Source organism: Bufo bufo, chromosome 2 (assembly GCF_905171765.1).
Source record: "Bufo bufo chromosome 2, aBufBuf1.1, whole genome shotgun sequence".
NCBI classification, from domain to species: Eukaryota; Metazoa; Chordata; class Amphibia; order Anura; family Bufonidae; genus Bufo; species Bufo bufo.
The window spans coordinates 310,256,905-310,273,340 of NC_053390.1; the positions used below are offsets into that span (position 1 = coordinate 310,256,905).

The 16,436-nt window shown below is 43.6% G+C and overlaps 1 protein-coding gene across 6 annotated transcripts in view; it reads right to left on the reverse strand.

The window, feature by feature from the left end:
• RABGGTA (Rab geranylgeranyltransferase subunit alpha) overlaps window positions 1-16,436 on the reverse strand; it is a 73,990-nt gene that overhangs the window by 19,904 nt on the left and 37,650 nt on the right. For all 6 annotated transcript variants that reach the window (XM_040416934.1, XM_040416932.1, XM_040416935.1 and 3 more), the window contains exon 12: window positions 15,497-15,585. In XM_040416934.1, the coding sequence (XP_040272868.1) occupies window positions 15,497-15,585 (89 nt within the window). The remainder of the gene's footprint in view (window positions 1-15,496; window positions 15,586-16,436) is intronic.

Consider the following 16,436-nt stretch of genomic DNA (forward strand, 5'->3'; position numbering starts at 1 on the left):
GAATCACATAGCCGGCTCCCGACCTCTATGACAAGTAGCTGTGATCTGCGGTAGTTAACCCCTTAGGTGCCGCGGATCGCAGCTACCGCTCATAGAGGTCGGGAGCCGGCTATGTGATTCTGCAGTCAGCTCCCGCCTCCTGTATATGTATTAATGAGAGATTTATCTTCATTGGTGGCGCAGTGCGCCCTCCACCCAAGCCCCTCAGTATTAATCATTGGTGGTGCAGTGCGCCCCCCCCACCCAAGCCCCCCCCCCCCCCCCCCCCCCCCCCCAGTATTAATCATTGGTGGCAGTGGCCACAGGGTCCCCTCTCCCCTGCTCCTCCGATCGGAGCCCCAGCTGTGTAATCCTGGGGCTCCGATCGGTTACCATGGCAGCCAGGACGCTATTGAAGCCCTGGCTGCCATGTTCAGCTCCATGCTGCTGTGTGCACAGAGCACAGAGCAGCAGGGACAGTGTGAGCTCCTATTCACCCTGATAGAGATCTATCAGGGTGAATGGGACAAGGGTTCTAGTCCCTAAGGGGGCTAAAAGTTAGTAAAAAAATAAATAAAGTATAAATGAAAAAGATTTAAAATAAAAATAAAAAATACACGTTAACAATAAACATATTACCCGTATATACTCGAGTATAAGCCGACCCGAGTATAAGCCGAGCCCCTAATTTTACCCCCAAAAAATGGGAAAAATTATTGACTCGAGTATAAGACTAGGGTGGGAAATGCAGCTATAATGCAGAGTGTATGTGTATATAATGCACACACTCTACATTATATACACACATCTGCAAGAGGGTGACTCCCTGTATTTAATGCAGAGTGTGTGCATTATATACACACACACTCTGCATTAAATACAGGGAGCCATCCACAGATCTCCCCCCTAAACAGTGCCATCCACAGATCCCCCCTAAACAGTGCCATCCACAGATCCCCCCTCCCCTAAACAGTGCCATGATGGCACTGTTTAGGGGAGGGGGTATCTGTGGATGGCACTGTAGGGGGATCTGTGGATGGCACTGCCATCCACAGATCCCCCTACAGTGCCATCCACAGATCCCCCTACAGTGCCATCCACAGATCCCCCTACAGTGCCATCCACAGATCCCCCTACAGTGCCATCCACAGATCCCCCTACAGTGCCATCCACAGATCCCCCTACAGTGCCATCCACAGATCCCCCTACAGTGCCATCCACAGATCCCCCTACAGTGCCATCCACAGATCCCCCTACAGTGCAATCCACAGATCCCCCTACAGTGCCATCCACAGATCCCCCTACAGTGCCATCCACAGATCTCCCTACAGTGCCATCCACAGATCCCCCTACAGTGCCATCCACAGATCTCCCTACAGTGCCATCCACAGATCCCCCTCCCCGACGCTCACAGCAGTATTCTTACTTTGTCTTTGCTCCGGTAATACAGGCAGTGCGGGGAGCGGCGCTCACTCACTGACGTCACGCGCCTTCTCCCACTAGGCGGCGCAGGCGCGTGACGTCAGTGAGTGAGCGCTGCCCCCCGCACTGCCTTTATTACCGGAGCTAAGACCTAGACTCGAGTATAAGACGAGGAGGCTTTTTGAGCACAAAAATATGTGCCAAAAAACTCGTCTTATACTCGAGTATATACGGTAATTTTCAGCAGATTTGTGTAGGAAATTTTAATTTTTCTCAAAAATAAAAATACCCAGAATATCGGTATAAATTATCGGCTATCGGCCTGAAAGTTCACAAATTATCGGTATCGGCCCTAAAAAATCAATATCGGTCGATCCCTAATACAGACCAGGAAGCGCTATGCGCCGGGAGAGTGCAGGAGCTGTCGGGTCTTCCACAGACCTCGGTCTAATATGTCAGCCCCAGTTACAGGAGAAATCAATAGTGAAGAAAAAAAAAAAAGTGAAGTTAAATGTCCCCCAGAGGTCTTGTATGACCTTAAGTGGGACGCAAATTGTAAAATAAAAAAAATAAAAAAATAGAGCGTTTTTAAAAAAATATATATATATATAAAAAAAAAATAATAATTTCCCCAATTAAGTAATAAAAAAAAAAGATGTAAAAAATAGAAAAAAAATTAATCAAATAGACATTTGGTATTGCCGCGTCCGTAACAACCGGCTCCATAAATATATCACATGATCCACTGCGTACGATAAGCACCATAAAGAAAAAAAGAAAAACTGTATAAAAAAAATGCTATTTTTGTCACCTTACATCACAAAAAGTGCACCTCCAAGTAATCAAAAAGGCGTATGTTCCTCAAAAAGGTACCAATAAAACCGTCACCTAATTCGCAAAAAATTAGCCCCTATATAAGAAAATCGCTAAAAAAATAAATAAAAAAAACTATAGCTCTCAGTAGATTAAAACATTTTTTTGTTTCAAAACTGCTATTGTGTTAAAGTGAAATAAATAAAAAAAAGTTGACATATTAGGTATCGCCGCAATCCATAACAACCAGCTCTATAAAAATATCACATGACCTAACCTCTCAGGTAAACACAGTTTAAAAAAATAAATAAAAAAAAACAGGGCCAAAAAAGCCATTTTTTGTCACCTAACATCACATAAAGTACAACACCAAGCGATCAAAAAGGCGTATGCCCTCCAAAATAGTACCAATCATACCATCACCTCATCCTGCAAAAAATGAGATCCTAACTAAGGGTACTTTCCCACTAGCGGTTTTCTTTTCCGGCATAGAGTTCCGTCACAGGGGCTCTATACCGGAAAAGAACTGATCAGACATATCCCCATGCATTCTGAATGGAGAGTAATCCGTTCAGGATGCATCAGGATGTCTTTAGTTCAGCCGTTTTGAGTGATCAGGCAAAAGATAAAACCGTAGCATGCTACGTTTTTATCTCCGTGAAAAAAACTGAAGACTTGCCTGAATGCCGGATCCGTCATTTTTCCCCATAGGAATGTATTAGTGCCAGAATCGGGGCAGACCGGTAAAAATGTGAAGAAAAAATACAAGACGGGTCCGTCTGTCTGCATGATAAGCGGAGAGACGGATCTGTTCTTGCAATGCATTTGTAAGATGGATCCGCATCCGTCTCATAAATGCTTTCAGTCACATCCAAATCGGCGGATCGGGCGGGCAGTTCCGACGACGGAACTGCCCGCCGGATCAGACTGCCGCAAGTGTGAAAGTAGCCTAAGACAATCGGTCAAAAAAGCTATGGCTCTCAGACTATGGAGACACTAAAAACATAATTTTTTGGGGTTTCAAAAATGCTATTGTGTAAAACTTAAAAAAGATAAAGTATACATATTAAGTATTTCCACATCTGTAACGATCTGTTCTATAAAAATATCACATGTCCTAACCCCTCAGGTAAACGCTGTAAAAATAAATAAATAAAAACTGTGCTAAAACAACCAATTTTTTGGTCACCTTTCCCCATAAATTGTAATAATGAATGATCAAAAATATCATATGTACCCAAAGATGGTACCAATAAAAACGTCAACTCTTCCTGCAAAAAACGAGTCACTGCACAAGACGATTGGCAGAAAAATAAAAAAAATATGACGTTCAGAAAATGGAGACACAAAAACATAATTGAAAAAAAAAAAATGCTTTATTATGTAAAACTGAAACAAAGAAAGTAGACATATTTGATATCATTGCGTCCGTAACAACCTGCTCTATAAAAATAGCACATGATCTACCCTGTCAGATGAATGTTGTAAAAAATAAAAACAGCGCCAAAACTGAAATTTTTTGGCTACCTTGCCTCACAAAAAACATAATATAGAGCAATTAAAAATCATATGTACCCCAAAATGGTACCAATAAAACTGGCACATTTTTTTTTTTTTTTGTCGCATCACAGGTCTGGGGTGGGGGGTGGGTGTAGGGAATGGGGACAAGGTGAAAAGAAAAATTATTGAAGTTTGGGATTATTTATTTAATCCTTTTTGTATTGTAATCTGTTTTTAATACAACAATTAATAAAGATAATTAATTTAAAAAAAACTGGCACATTATACCCTAGTTTCCAAAATAGGGTCACTTTTTGGGCGTTTCTACTGTAAGGGTGCAACAGGGGGGCTTCAATTGGACATAGCATCTAAAAACCATTTCAGCAAAATCTGCCTTCCAAAAACCATACGGTGCTCGTTTCTTCTGCGCCCTACCGCGTGCCCTTACATCAGTTTACGACCACATTTGGGGTGTTTCTGTAAACCGCAGAATCAGGGTAATACAGTAAATATTGAGTTTTGTTTGGCTGTTAACCCTCAATGTGTTAAAGAAAAAAATGGATTAAAATGGAAAATCTGACAAAAATGTGAAATTTAGAAACTTGATCTCCATTTTCCGTTAATTCTTGTGGAACACCTAAAGGGTTAACAAAGTTTGTAAAATCAGTTTTGAGTAACTTGAGGGGTGTAGTTTCTACAATGGGGTCATTTATAGGGGGTTTCCACTATGTAAGTCCCACAAAGTGACTTCAGACTTGAACTGGTCCTTAAAAAGTGGGTTTTGGAAATTTTCTTAAAAATTTTAAGCCTTCTAAAGTCCTAAAAAAATAAAATTACATTCAAAAAATGAAGCCAACATAAAGTAGACATATGGTGAATGTTAAGTAATAAATATTTTATGAGGTATCACTTTCTGTTTAAAAGCAGAGAAATTCAAATGTAGAATATTGTGAATTTTTAAAAATTTTGGGTAAATTTGGGATTATTTTGTAAACAAAGGTGAAGTATATCGACTCAAATTTACCACTGTTTATAAAGTACAATGTGTCACGAGAAAACAGTCTCAGAATGGCTCGGATAAGTAAAAGCGTTCCAAAGGTATTACCACATAAAGTGACATGTCAGATTTGCTAAATTAGGCTCTGTCAGGAAGGGGGTAAATGGCCCGGATGTGAAGTGGTTAATAAAAGACTAGTAAATCTGCCCCAGTGACATAATACCACAGATGTTTATGCAGGCTGTGTTCAACTGTAGAACATAAAAAAGCGCACCATAGGGTAATAACGTTTAAATAAAAATAATAATAAGACGTCTCCAAAAATGGAGGCTCAACTTGGCGAGTTGTGCAAAATGTAGGCACAACTCTAGTGTAAGCACGTCAGGGGATACTTGAGTCCCCTTGTAATAGATGGTGTGCAGCCAGGGATGTGGGTACTTCTGATCAGGGATGCCTGGAGTCCCTCAGAAAGCAGGAGAATCAGCAAAAAGAGAAAGTTCCACAGCGTAAAAACCACCTGATGGTTCGGTTGAGATCCAGAGTTTTATTAGGCAAGTGGTACAACGCGTTTCAGGGATAAAAACCCCTTCTTCAGGTACAAATTACTTGCATACATAGAATTAAAATATATACACATAAATATACTCTTAAAAAAACGCCAAAAACACACATGGTGGAGGTCAGGGGGTGGGTGGGGGCGGTACTAGAACGCCCCTAGTGCTGTTGCTGGAAGTTTATGGTAGTTGGTATTTATTAATAAAAGGTGGATTTATTTATGATAATCAGAGCCCATCTACGTTGGTGGGGTGTGTGGTGCACATTAAATAAAAATATAGTTACTAAAAGAGCTATTTGTGCGCTGCTCCGTGCTTGCCGCAGCTCAGGGCGGTCACATGACTCGGGGAGGCCGGTCACGTGATCGGGGTATGTGACCTCCGTAACCCGGTAACAGGACACTAGAGCTGAAACACTGGGTTAGAGTATATGCCCTGCTGGGAGGAAAGCAGACTTAGGGTCAAATTGACCTGTCAAATACTACACTACGCACTACAAACGGCCGGCTTTCTTTTTTATCCCTACCCCCCCTTCTAACGCCAGTTTCAGCATACCCGATACTAAAGAGCCCAAATACTATCGCTATAACAAACTACCTCCATCCATTGGGAACCAGACCCACAAAACAAAAAAATGCCGAAGGGGATGTAGGGAGAGCCAATCCAAAAAGAGCCACACATAGCACAAAGGAAAGAAATAAAAATCTTCAATCTTTCCAAGCACAATTTAAACCAGTAGGAAATTTCTGTACTATCAAAGGGCCTCTCCTTCTGCCCAACTTCAAAGGTAAAAGGGTTCAATCTGTTTTTGGACTTACACCATAGGGGTAACTTTATTGAAACTTTTTATGACCTCGTCATGGACGATTTCAGAAACATCCATAAAATGCCAGTCGGGCACACAATCTCAACACCAAAGAGAAAAAAGCCATTAAACATCTACAGGAGAATACTGATCTAGTAATCCGCAGTGCGGACAAAGGGGGCGGAATCGTACTACAGATTAGGAGTGACTACATCAAAGAGGCTTTACGCGTACTTTGATACTGAATATTACCAACCGCTGGAAGACAACCCCTTGAGAGAACACCAGCGTTTGCTAAAAACTGTGATTGATTCAGCATCCCATATTCTCAGTAAGAAAGAGTATGAATACATCCACGTAACAGACCCAGTCATTGCCACTTTCTACCATTTACCAAAGATTCACAAGAGCATTTTGAATCCACCAGGCTGGCCCATCATTTCGGGCATCTCATCACTCACATGTAACCTATCCCACTATGTTGACATCCTCTTACGAAAATATGTAGGCCAACTTCCATCGTATCTTAAAGACTCCACCACTTTGATGCAGCTTTTACGGAACGTCAAGTGGAAGGACACATACCATTGGCTATCCCTGGACGTAACATCTCTGTATCCAAATATCCAGCACGACTTAGGCATCATTTTTACAAAAAAAATTTTGGACACAGATGAACTTTTACCACCCGATCAAAAAAATGTTATCTTGAAAAGTATTCATTTTATCCTCACTCATGTTTTTAAGTTTGAAGACACCTACTTACAGATGAAGGGGATCGCTATGGGCACGCGCTTTGCTCCAAGTTTCACAAATCTTTTTTGGGGGCCTTCAAGGAAATTTTTATCTACATATCCTGCTATTGGACGGAGAATATTATCTTCTACCGCCGTTACATCGACGACTGGATGTATTCATTCTCTTTTTTACTGAGAATATGGGATGCAGAATCAATCACAGTTTTGAACAAACGCTGGTGTTCTCTCAAGGGGTTGTCTTCCAGCGGTTGGTAATATTCAGTATCAAAGTACGCGTAAAGCCTCTTTGATGTAGTCACTCCTAATCTGTAGTACGATTCCGCCCCCTTTGTCCGCACTTTGGATTACTAGATCAGTATTCTCCTGTAGATGTTTAATGGCTTTTTTCTCTTTGCTGTGGAAACTGTGTGTACCGACTGGCATTTTAATGGATGTTTCTAAAATCGTCCATGACGAGGTCGTAAAAAGTTTCAATAAAGTTACCCCTATGGTGTAAGTCCAAAAACAGATTGAACCCTTTTACCTTTGAAGTTGGGAAGAAAGAGAGGCCCTTTGATAGTACAGAAATTTCCTCCTGGTTTAAATGGTGCTTGGAAAGATTGAAGATTTTCATTTCTTTCCTCTGTGCTATGTGCGGATCTAAGTTTTTCTTTTTGGATTGGCCCTCCCTACATCCCCTTCGGCATTTTTTAGTTTTGTGGGTCTGGTTCCCAATGGATGGAGGTAGTTTGTTATAGCGATAGTATTTGCTGAAACTGGCGTTAGAAAAGGGGGGGGGGGGGGGCGGGGATAAAAAAGAAAGCGGGCTGTTTGTAGTGTGCAGTGTAGTATTTGATAGGTTAATTGACCCTAAGTCCGGCTCCAATACTGGGCAGGTATTGGTGGGAAGCCGAGAGATGGCTCCTGGGGAATGAGTAAGCGGCTGAGAGGGAGAATCAGTGTGTATAGTATTGAGCGAATCAAGTTCAACTGATGTGGAAGGAGATTGGGGGGTATTTGGTCTCTTCGTGTCGAGTGGATGTGTAGCTACAGGTGGAAAAGATGTTGGCGGTAGGTTGAGCGAAGCGCACTTTGACAGGACCTCTTGACTAAAAAGGTCTAGAGTTTCGTTGGATGTTGGGTGTGAGTGGTTCGGTGTCCTGATTGCTGGGTGGAAGTCTGGAATGATCAGTGGGGATTCAACAATGGTAGATGGGGTTATAGCTGTCGGATTGTAGAATCTGGCTACGGGAGTTGTAGGATGGAGATGTGTGCTGGGGATACTTTGGACCAGCTGATGTGATGATGCCCTATGTCTGACCGGATTGGCTGCGTGTCGTGGTAGATGTTGCGTCTTGTGTGGGCCCCATCTACTGCTGTGTGTGAAAGTGATCCTATGTTGGATTCTAGGGTGGCCAGATGTGGAGGAAGTGTTGGTGGTTATCGGGTCTTTGGTATATGTAGATGTGGCCCGTCTACGGGGGACGGACCTGACAGAGCGATCTTTCCTCCCAGCAGGGCATACACTCTAACCCAGTGTTTCAGCTCTAGTGTCCTGTTACCGGGTTACAGAGGTCACATGCCTGGCACCCCGATCACGTGACCGGCCTCCCCGAGTCATGTGACCGCCCTGAGCTCCGGCAAGCACGGAGCAGCGCACAAATAGCTCTTTTAGTAACTATATTTTTATTTAATGTGCACCACACACCCCACCAACGTAGATGGGTCTGATTTTCATAAATAAATCCACCTTTTATTAATAAACACCAACTACCATAAGCTTCCATCAACAGCACTGGAGGCGGTTTAGTACCGCCCCCCACCCACACCCTGACCCCCACCATGTGTGTTTTTGGCGTTTTTTTTTTTGAGTATATTTATGTGTGTATTTTACTTCTAAGTATGCAAGTAATTTGTACCTGAAGGGGGTTTTATCCCTGAAACGCGTTGTACCACTTGCCTAATAAAACTCTGGATCTCAACCGAACCATCGAGTGGTTCTTACGCCGTGGGACATTCTCCTTTTGCTGACAATACCACAGAAACTTCCGGTATCCTGGATGATATTTATTTTTAGCTACAATTCTTAGCAGCAGCGTTGTCAGCATTAGAAACGTTATTAGTCAGTGTGTGACTGTATCTGGGAAAGCAAAAGATGAATACTTCCGAAATATTTCTATAGGGATAAACACTGTCTACAGATGGCGACATCTACAGGTTACTAACTGCATTACAGAACAATACAGATTATGGGAGTCGTTTATTAAGACCGGTGTTTTAGATGCCAGTCTTAATAAGCCCCTGGGCTAGACTTCCGAAGTTATAAAGAGGCACCGGCCACTACATACTTTGGCGCATCCAGCGCCGATTTAAAATGTAAGGCTATATTCACATTAGCGCTTCCGTTACATTAATACAAGTCTTGAACGGATCCGGTTGTATTATGTCTTATATAGCCAAGACGGATCTGTCATGAACACCATTGAAAGTCAATGGGGGACGGATCCGTTTTCTATCGTGCCAGATTGTGTCAGAGAAAATGGATCCGTCCCCATTGACTTACATTGTGCGTCAGGCTCCGCTTCGTCAGGCAGACAGCAAAATGCTGCAGGCAGCGTTTTGGTGTCCACCTCCAGAGCGAAATGGTGACTGAACGGAGGCAAACTGATGCATTCTGAGCGGATCCTTTTCCATTCAGAATGCATTAGGGCAAAACTGATCCGTTTTGGACCGCTTGTGAGAGCCCAGAACGGATCTCACAAACGGAAAGCCAAAACGCTACTGAGAAAGTAGCCTAAGACAGCTTTCTAAACCAGGCATAGAAAATAATGAATGAGAAGGGCCTGCTGGACCATTCCCTTCCCTGTCCACACCACACCCACTTTCTTAGACCTGGCGTTAGCAGGGAGGAAATTGCAGATTCTGCAGCAACATGGTGTGAGAGACATAAACCACAAAAGTCCCCCTATGTGTTTATTGCTCAAAGTTTTGGTATACCTTATTACAATATTTAAGCTTTCAATTAAAGGGGTTATCCTAATATCCCATGCATAATCTTGAAACTCAAAAATCCATGTAGATATTGTGAATGCAAATTAAGACCCCATTCACACGACCATATTTTTGGTCCGCATCCGATCCGCATTTAAAGACATTTTAAATCTGCTGCACTGATAGAAACAACTGAACTTGCTGTACAAGGATTAGAGGGGTTGTCTCATGACAGACTTCCCCTTTAAATAGCTTCTATACATGAAAGTATTAACACTGCAAACCAAATTTTTGGGGGAAATGTCTATGTCGCCAAAATTCCTCAAGACAAATGATATTGTAGACAGGACCCAGTCTTTAGAGGTGTGAGCAGGGGAGATAGAACAGATAAAGTTGGTTTATATGTGGATGATCTCCTTCTCTTTATGGATGAACCTGACACTACGCTCCCCAGAGCGATTGATATAATAGAAAGGTTTGGGGAGTACTCGGGTTTACACATAAATTAGATGAAATCAGCACTTATGCCCCTGTGGGCGCACACGTGGCCCTCGCAATACTGCAATTTACCGGTTGTAGAACGCTTCAAGTATCTAGGAATTCTGATCACCAAGGATCCCCAATTGGCGTACTCCTTAAATATAGTGCCCTTGTAATCCCTGTTTACTGATAAATTCAAAACGTGGAAATCCCTACCGTTATCAATTATGGGGAGACTAAATCTGGTCAAAATGATTCTATTGCCTAAAGGGCTATACCTCCTGGCGCATGCATGCACACTGATATCACAGGGATTCTTTGGTCGCATTCATTCATTAGCAGCTAACTTCATTTGGGGGGAGTCTAGAAGGAAGCTTTCCCTTAAAGTCCTGCAAAGATCTAAGCTAGAGGGCGGAGCAGCCCTGCCTGATTTCTTCCTGTATTAGCTAGCCGGTCAGTTGAAATTCTTATCTCCCTGGATCCTAACATCAGAATTGCCAAATGCGGAATACTATCTAAGGGAATATCTGAGCATGTCCTCCCTGTGGCCACTGCTAGAGGGGTCACGGTCTGTTCCTACGCGCTTGCTTCCTATACACAAATTGGCCCACCAGGTGTGGAGTGCTGCCAAGATGCAATCATTTAAGGATCTCCCGGATGATATACCGATATGGGACAACCCCATGTTCGCACACCTGAAATAATTAGAGGGAGTGAATCTGTGGAAGTCCCACTGGGTTCTTATCCTGAGAGACCTATATGTCGGGGGCACTCTTTATTCCTTTTCGCACATGCAAGAGAAGTTAGAGTTACCTCGTAATCTTTTCTTTAGATATCTGCAGCTGAGGCACGCGTTAATAGCTCAATTTGGGGCGGGAGACCGGAAAATTTTAAAATACCCTTTAATAGGTGTTCTAAGATCTCAGGGCCCGAGGGGTATTATCTCTGTGCTCTATACGCATTTGCTCAATAATCGGATGCTGATGAACCCTCTCGCTGTCGAGGAAAAGTGGAAAAACTCCATACCTTCTCTGACGGCTGATGACTGGAATGAAGCCCTGATGGCTCCGGTAAAAGTCTCCCTATCAATTAATAGTAGGCTGATTCAGCTATTTATTCTGCACAGAAGTTACCTCATGCCCACTAGACTGCACAAGATGGGCAGACTACCTCCCAATAGATGCCACAGATGCTTGCAGGATAATGCTGACTTCTGGCATCTCATGTGGGATTGCATGCACTTACAGGGCTTCTGGAGAGCGGTCACAGAGGTGCTGACAACTTTGGTCACCAGCACCGCTCTGCCCTAAAGTCTGTGTTTTGGGAATATTAGATGAGGAAACCTGGGGGCATCATCACAGGGTATTCTTAAGTGAGACTCTATTCTTGGCTAGAAAAGCCATTGCTCTGAGGTGGATGGCAGACAGAGCACCCACACTGGGCCAATGGAAATCACTGGTCAATCACGCTGTGAATATGGAGAAAATTGTATTTATTCACAGAAAATGCCCACAAAAGTTTCACAAGGTGTGGGGAGAGTGGTGTTCATCTCCTTTAACATTACACAATGCATGGCTGATGTTATCCATACGCCTGCTGTGTGATATTGAGTGGACCCGGGGCTCTAACTTATGCCTTATTTCCTCTGATGTTTTCTTATATCTATCTGAGAATGGATTCCTCTTCAGGTCTGATGTAAGACTCTCGAGATATATCACGATGTCAATGTATCCCCTGCGTGGGATTTACCCCTGCACTGTCCTGATGTAACTTGCCTTACTTGTTTAACTTCAATAAAACCAGTTTAAAAAAAACAAATGATATTGTATTATAATATATGTTATGGATTATTATATTATAGAGTAGGAGAAGCTGAGCAGAAATTATATATATATATATTAGTCCAAAAAATAGAGCAGCACTCCAGGATAATGTGGAAAATAGTGGTTTATTCACCCATTGGTGACGCAACGTTTCGGCTCCAACATGAAGCCTTTCTCAAGCTAGTAGGTGAGAAAGGCTTCATGTTGGAGCCGAAACGTTGCCAATGGGTGAATAAACCACTATTTTCCACATTATCCTGGAGTGCTGCTCTATTTTTTGGGCAAGCTTGCCCTTTTGAGCCTGCACCCGCAGTATTGTTTATAGGTTGGTGCTGCCTTACCATACTTTTTCTGTATGTAATATATATATATATATATATATATATCTGATCTTAAGTCGCAGGAACGCTTGATCCGGCGGTCTAAATAATGCTGCTCGTTCATTGTACAATTGTGATTTTGAAGCACGTTTAAAAATCATTGTTTGCCAGCAGCAGATCATGCAGTCTAATCACAATCTGCAGCTGGCACAGTTATACAGCATGGGGACTAGCGATGGCATAGCAATCCCTCCTCTCCATGCTGTGGAAGAGATCGCTGCATGTGATAGCAGCGGTCTCCTCCGCTAGTGAGCAGGCGATTGCCGGGAGGGAACACTTTCCTCCTGACAATTGCCTGCAAAATCCAGCTGTGTAATACAGGCTTTACACAGAGAATGCCATTAAATCAACGATAACACCTTACCCGTGCACAACTGAATTCAGAATAAAAACACATTAAATGAATAAATTGGGCCTCATGCACACCACCGTATTTTTGGACACATTAATTTCTACGGAGCAGCAGAGAATGCATACAGCACGTGGATGTTATTTGTGTGCTGTCTGCAGCCATGCTGCCATTCCACAAATCATAAAACTTGCCCTATTCTTGCCCGTTTTGCAAACAAGAACAGGCATTCCTATAATAGGGATCTAGGAAAGTGCAGGATGCGTACGGCTTTTTGCAGATTAGTATTGCCTAATACTAAATCTTTTCCCACAAAACTATAGCTTCTCCTGTTCTACAACATGCTGCCTGCAGACTGCATGCTTTAAAAGGCCTCTCTCACACGGGCGTATCGGGAAAATATGCGGGTGCGTTGCGGGAACACCCGGCGATGTTTGGTACCAAAACCCGAACTTCTTCACAGAAGTTCGGGCTTGGGATCGGTGTTCTGTAGATTGTATTATTTTCCCTTATAACATGGTTATAAGGGAAAATAATAGCATTCTGAATACAGAATGCATAGTAAACTAGCGCTGGAGGGGTTAAAAATTTTTTTTTTTTTATTTAACTCACCTTAGTCCACTTGATAGCGCAGCCGGCATCTCCTTCTGTATTCTTTCTTTAGGACCTGGGTAAAGGACCTTTGACCTTTTCACTCCGGTCATCACATGATCCATCACCATGGTAAAAGATCATGTGACGTACCATGTGATGACCGGAGTGACGTCATCAAAGGTCCTTTACCCAGGTCCTAAAGAAAGAATACAGAAGGAGATGCCGGGCCGCGATCAAGTGGACTAAGGTGAGTTAAATTATTATTATTATTTTTTTTAACCCCTCCAGTGCTATTGTACTAAGCATTCTGTATTCAGAATGCTATTATTTTCCCTTATAACTATGTTATAAGGGAAAATAATAATAATGATCGGGTCTCCACCCCGATCGTCTCCTAGCAACAGTGCGTGAAAATTGCACCGCATCCGCACTTGCTTGCGATTTTCACGCAACCCCATTCACTTCTATGGGGCCTGCGTTGCGTGAAAAACGCAGAATATAGAGCATGCTGCGATTTTCACGCAACGCACAAGTGATGCGTAAAAATCACCGCTCATGTGAACAGCCCCATAGAAATGAATGGGTCGGTATTCAGTGCAGGTGCAATGCGTTCAACTCACGCATCGCATCCGCGCGGAATACTCGCCCGTGTGAAAGGGGCCAAAGGGGTTCTCTTAATTTACATATTGACAGATCATTAATAGGAACTCAGCATGTGTCTGACTCCTGGACCCCCACAGATCAGCTGTACGAAGAGGTTGTGGTGCTATGTGAGTACATCGGCCTCTTCTTAGGTCAGTGACGTCACGTTCATCGGTCAAGTGGCCTAAAAGCAACTCAGCCCCATTCAAGTGAATAGGGCTAAGCTGCAATGCCAAGCACAACCACTATCCAATGGGCAGTGCTGTGCTTGGTAAGCTGTGAGGAGGCCGTGGTGCTCGCCGAAACACTGCAGCCTGCTTAAACAGCTGATTGGTGGGGGCCTAGGATGAAGCATGGAGCTCTGCTGCTATACCTTTAGAACTGAGGCCATGCCTCAGGAGTCTCCCAGTATATGCACTTAGCTGAAGATGTTTCATTCATTTCTAATACCCTATAATAAACCCGGGTCCCCTCTAATCTTCAATGTATCTGTGTCCTCAGATAAAACAACGTGAACAAAAGTCTCCTTTTCAAGTCATGAAATAGTGCTTAAAGAGGACCTTTCACCGGATTATTACACTATGAACTAACTATACAGACATGTAGAGCGGCGCCCGGGGATCTCACTGCACTTACTATTATCCCCGGGCGCCGCTCCGTTCTCCCGTTATGCCCTCCGGTATCTCCGTTCCCTAAGTTATGGTAGGCGGAGTCTGCCCTTGTTCTTCTGTAGCGCTGGCCAATCGCATTGCAGAGCTCACAGCCTGGGAGAAAATAACCTCCCAGGCTGTGAGCTCTGCGCTGCGATTGGCCAGCGCTAGAGCAGAACAAGGGCAGACTCCGCCTACCATAACTTAGTGAGCGGAGATACCGGAGGGCATAACGGGAGAACGGAGCGGCGCCCGGGGATAATAGTAAGTGCAGTGAGATCCCTGGGCACCGCTCTACGTGTCTGTAAAGTTAGTTCATAGTGTACTAATCGGTGAAAGGTCCTCTTTAAAGGCCCTTCTGCACCGGCCGCGATTGAGGCAGTCAATATCTTTCCCGTGGCACATTAAATACTTTTTTATTGGCAGCAGATCGCTTTATGTAAAGAGGGATGTGCTGCCGGCTATGAACCTCTATGGGAGTGAGTGATTGCAGGACCCAGGGGAATGACTGCAGCATGCAAATATAGCTCTCTCCTCACAAGCAATAATCGGGAAGAGAGGGGCTAATTCTACTTGTTTAGTCGGGCCTTGGAAAACGGCCTTAAAGGGGTTTTCCGCTCTCAGAATTTGTGGCAAATTACTAGGATAGGCCCCCTCTGGGACTCACACCTATCTCCAGAACAGAGCCCCCATAGTGAAGGAAGAGATGGACCTTTGCTGAGACAACCCCTTTAATTGCTACCTTCGGAACGGTTCTTCTAGAATACTTCACAAACTTACACTTGTTTTCAGGCTCCAGCTCCTGCAGCTCCTTGCAGGACTGCAATTCCTGTTGTAACACGTTGCTCTTTCCCTCTGACAGCTCCAAACTGGAAAAGAGAAAAAGTTGCACTTATTTTTCGCCATCAGTTAGACTGGCACGCCTTATCTACCAACCGAAAATGTAAGGCTGGCCGTACACATCAGATAGCTTTTGGCCCAACGAATGTATGGAGAGGCCAGGCATCTCTCCTAACCTCCCATACACATGAACACCTGGCTTGGCCAAACGTATAGTATGTTCTCAAAAGGTGGAGTGAACTGCTTCTACCAAACGCCTCTAGCAGTGGGATCATGCATGTTGAAATGTCACCACAGGAGAATAAGAAGGTCCCTGTACACATCAGATGGTTGCTGAAATCAGCAGCTCCAGCTTCCATACATCTAATGTGTATGACCAGCTTAAAATGGACCTGTCCCCACTAACTACTTACATTCACCAAGCAATAACTATTCTGGAGCATCAATGTTCCTCAATTATTGCTACTACAAGTTTATTAAACCCTTAACTCCTTCCCAACCACTTCCATACATGTACAACAGAATTCAGGACTTTAAAGATGGTGCCCACTCAGAAGCTGAGTGACCGCCATAGCTGTCAGTTTTCTACCGTTCTAAACAGCAAACACCTGGAAGCAAAATCTGTGATTACAGACTTTTAACCCCTTAGATACCGTGGTCAAATGTAACCACAGCATCTGATAGGTGAAACCCTGTGAGTGCTGCGTTCCCCCGGCCCAAAGGGCTCCTCTACTCCAAGATCGAGGTTGGCAACGGTTGCTTGCGCCCTCTGAAGGATCCGAGGCCTGTGGTAGGTCTCCATAGGAACATAGAAAATCTGACCTAGACTGCAATGGTCATTTATGTGCAGTCTGTAAGAGAAGCTAACAGATAATCGCAT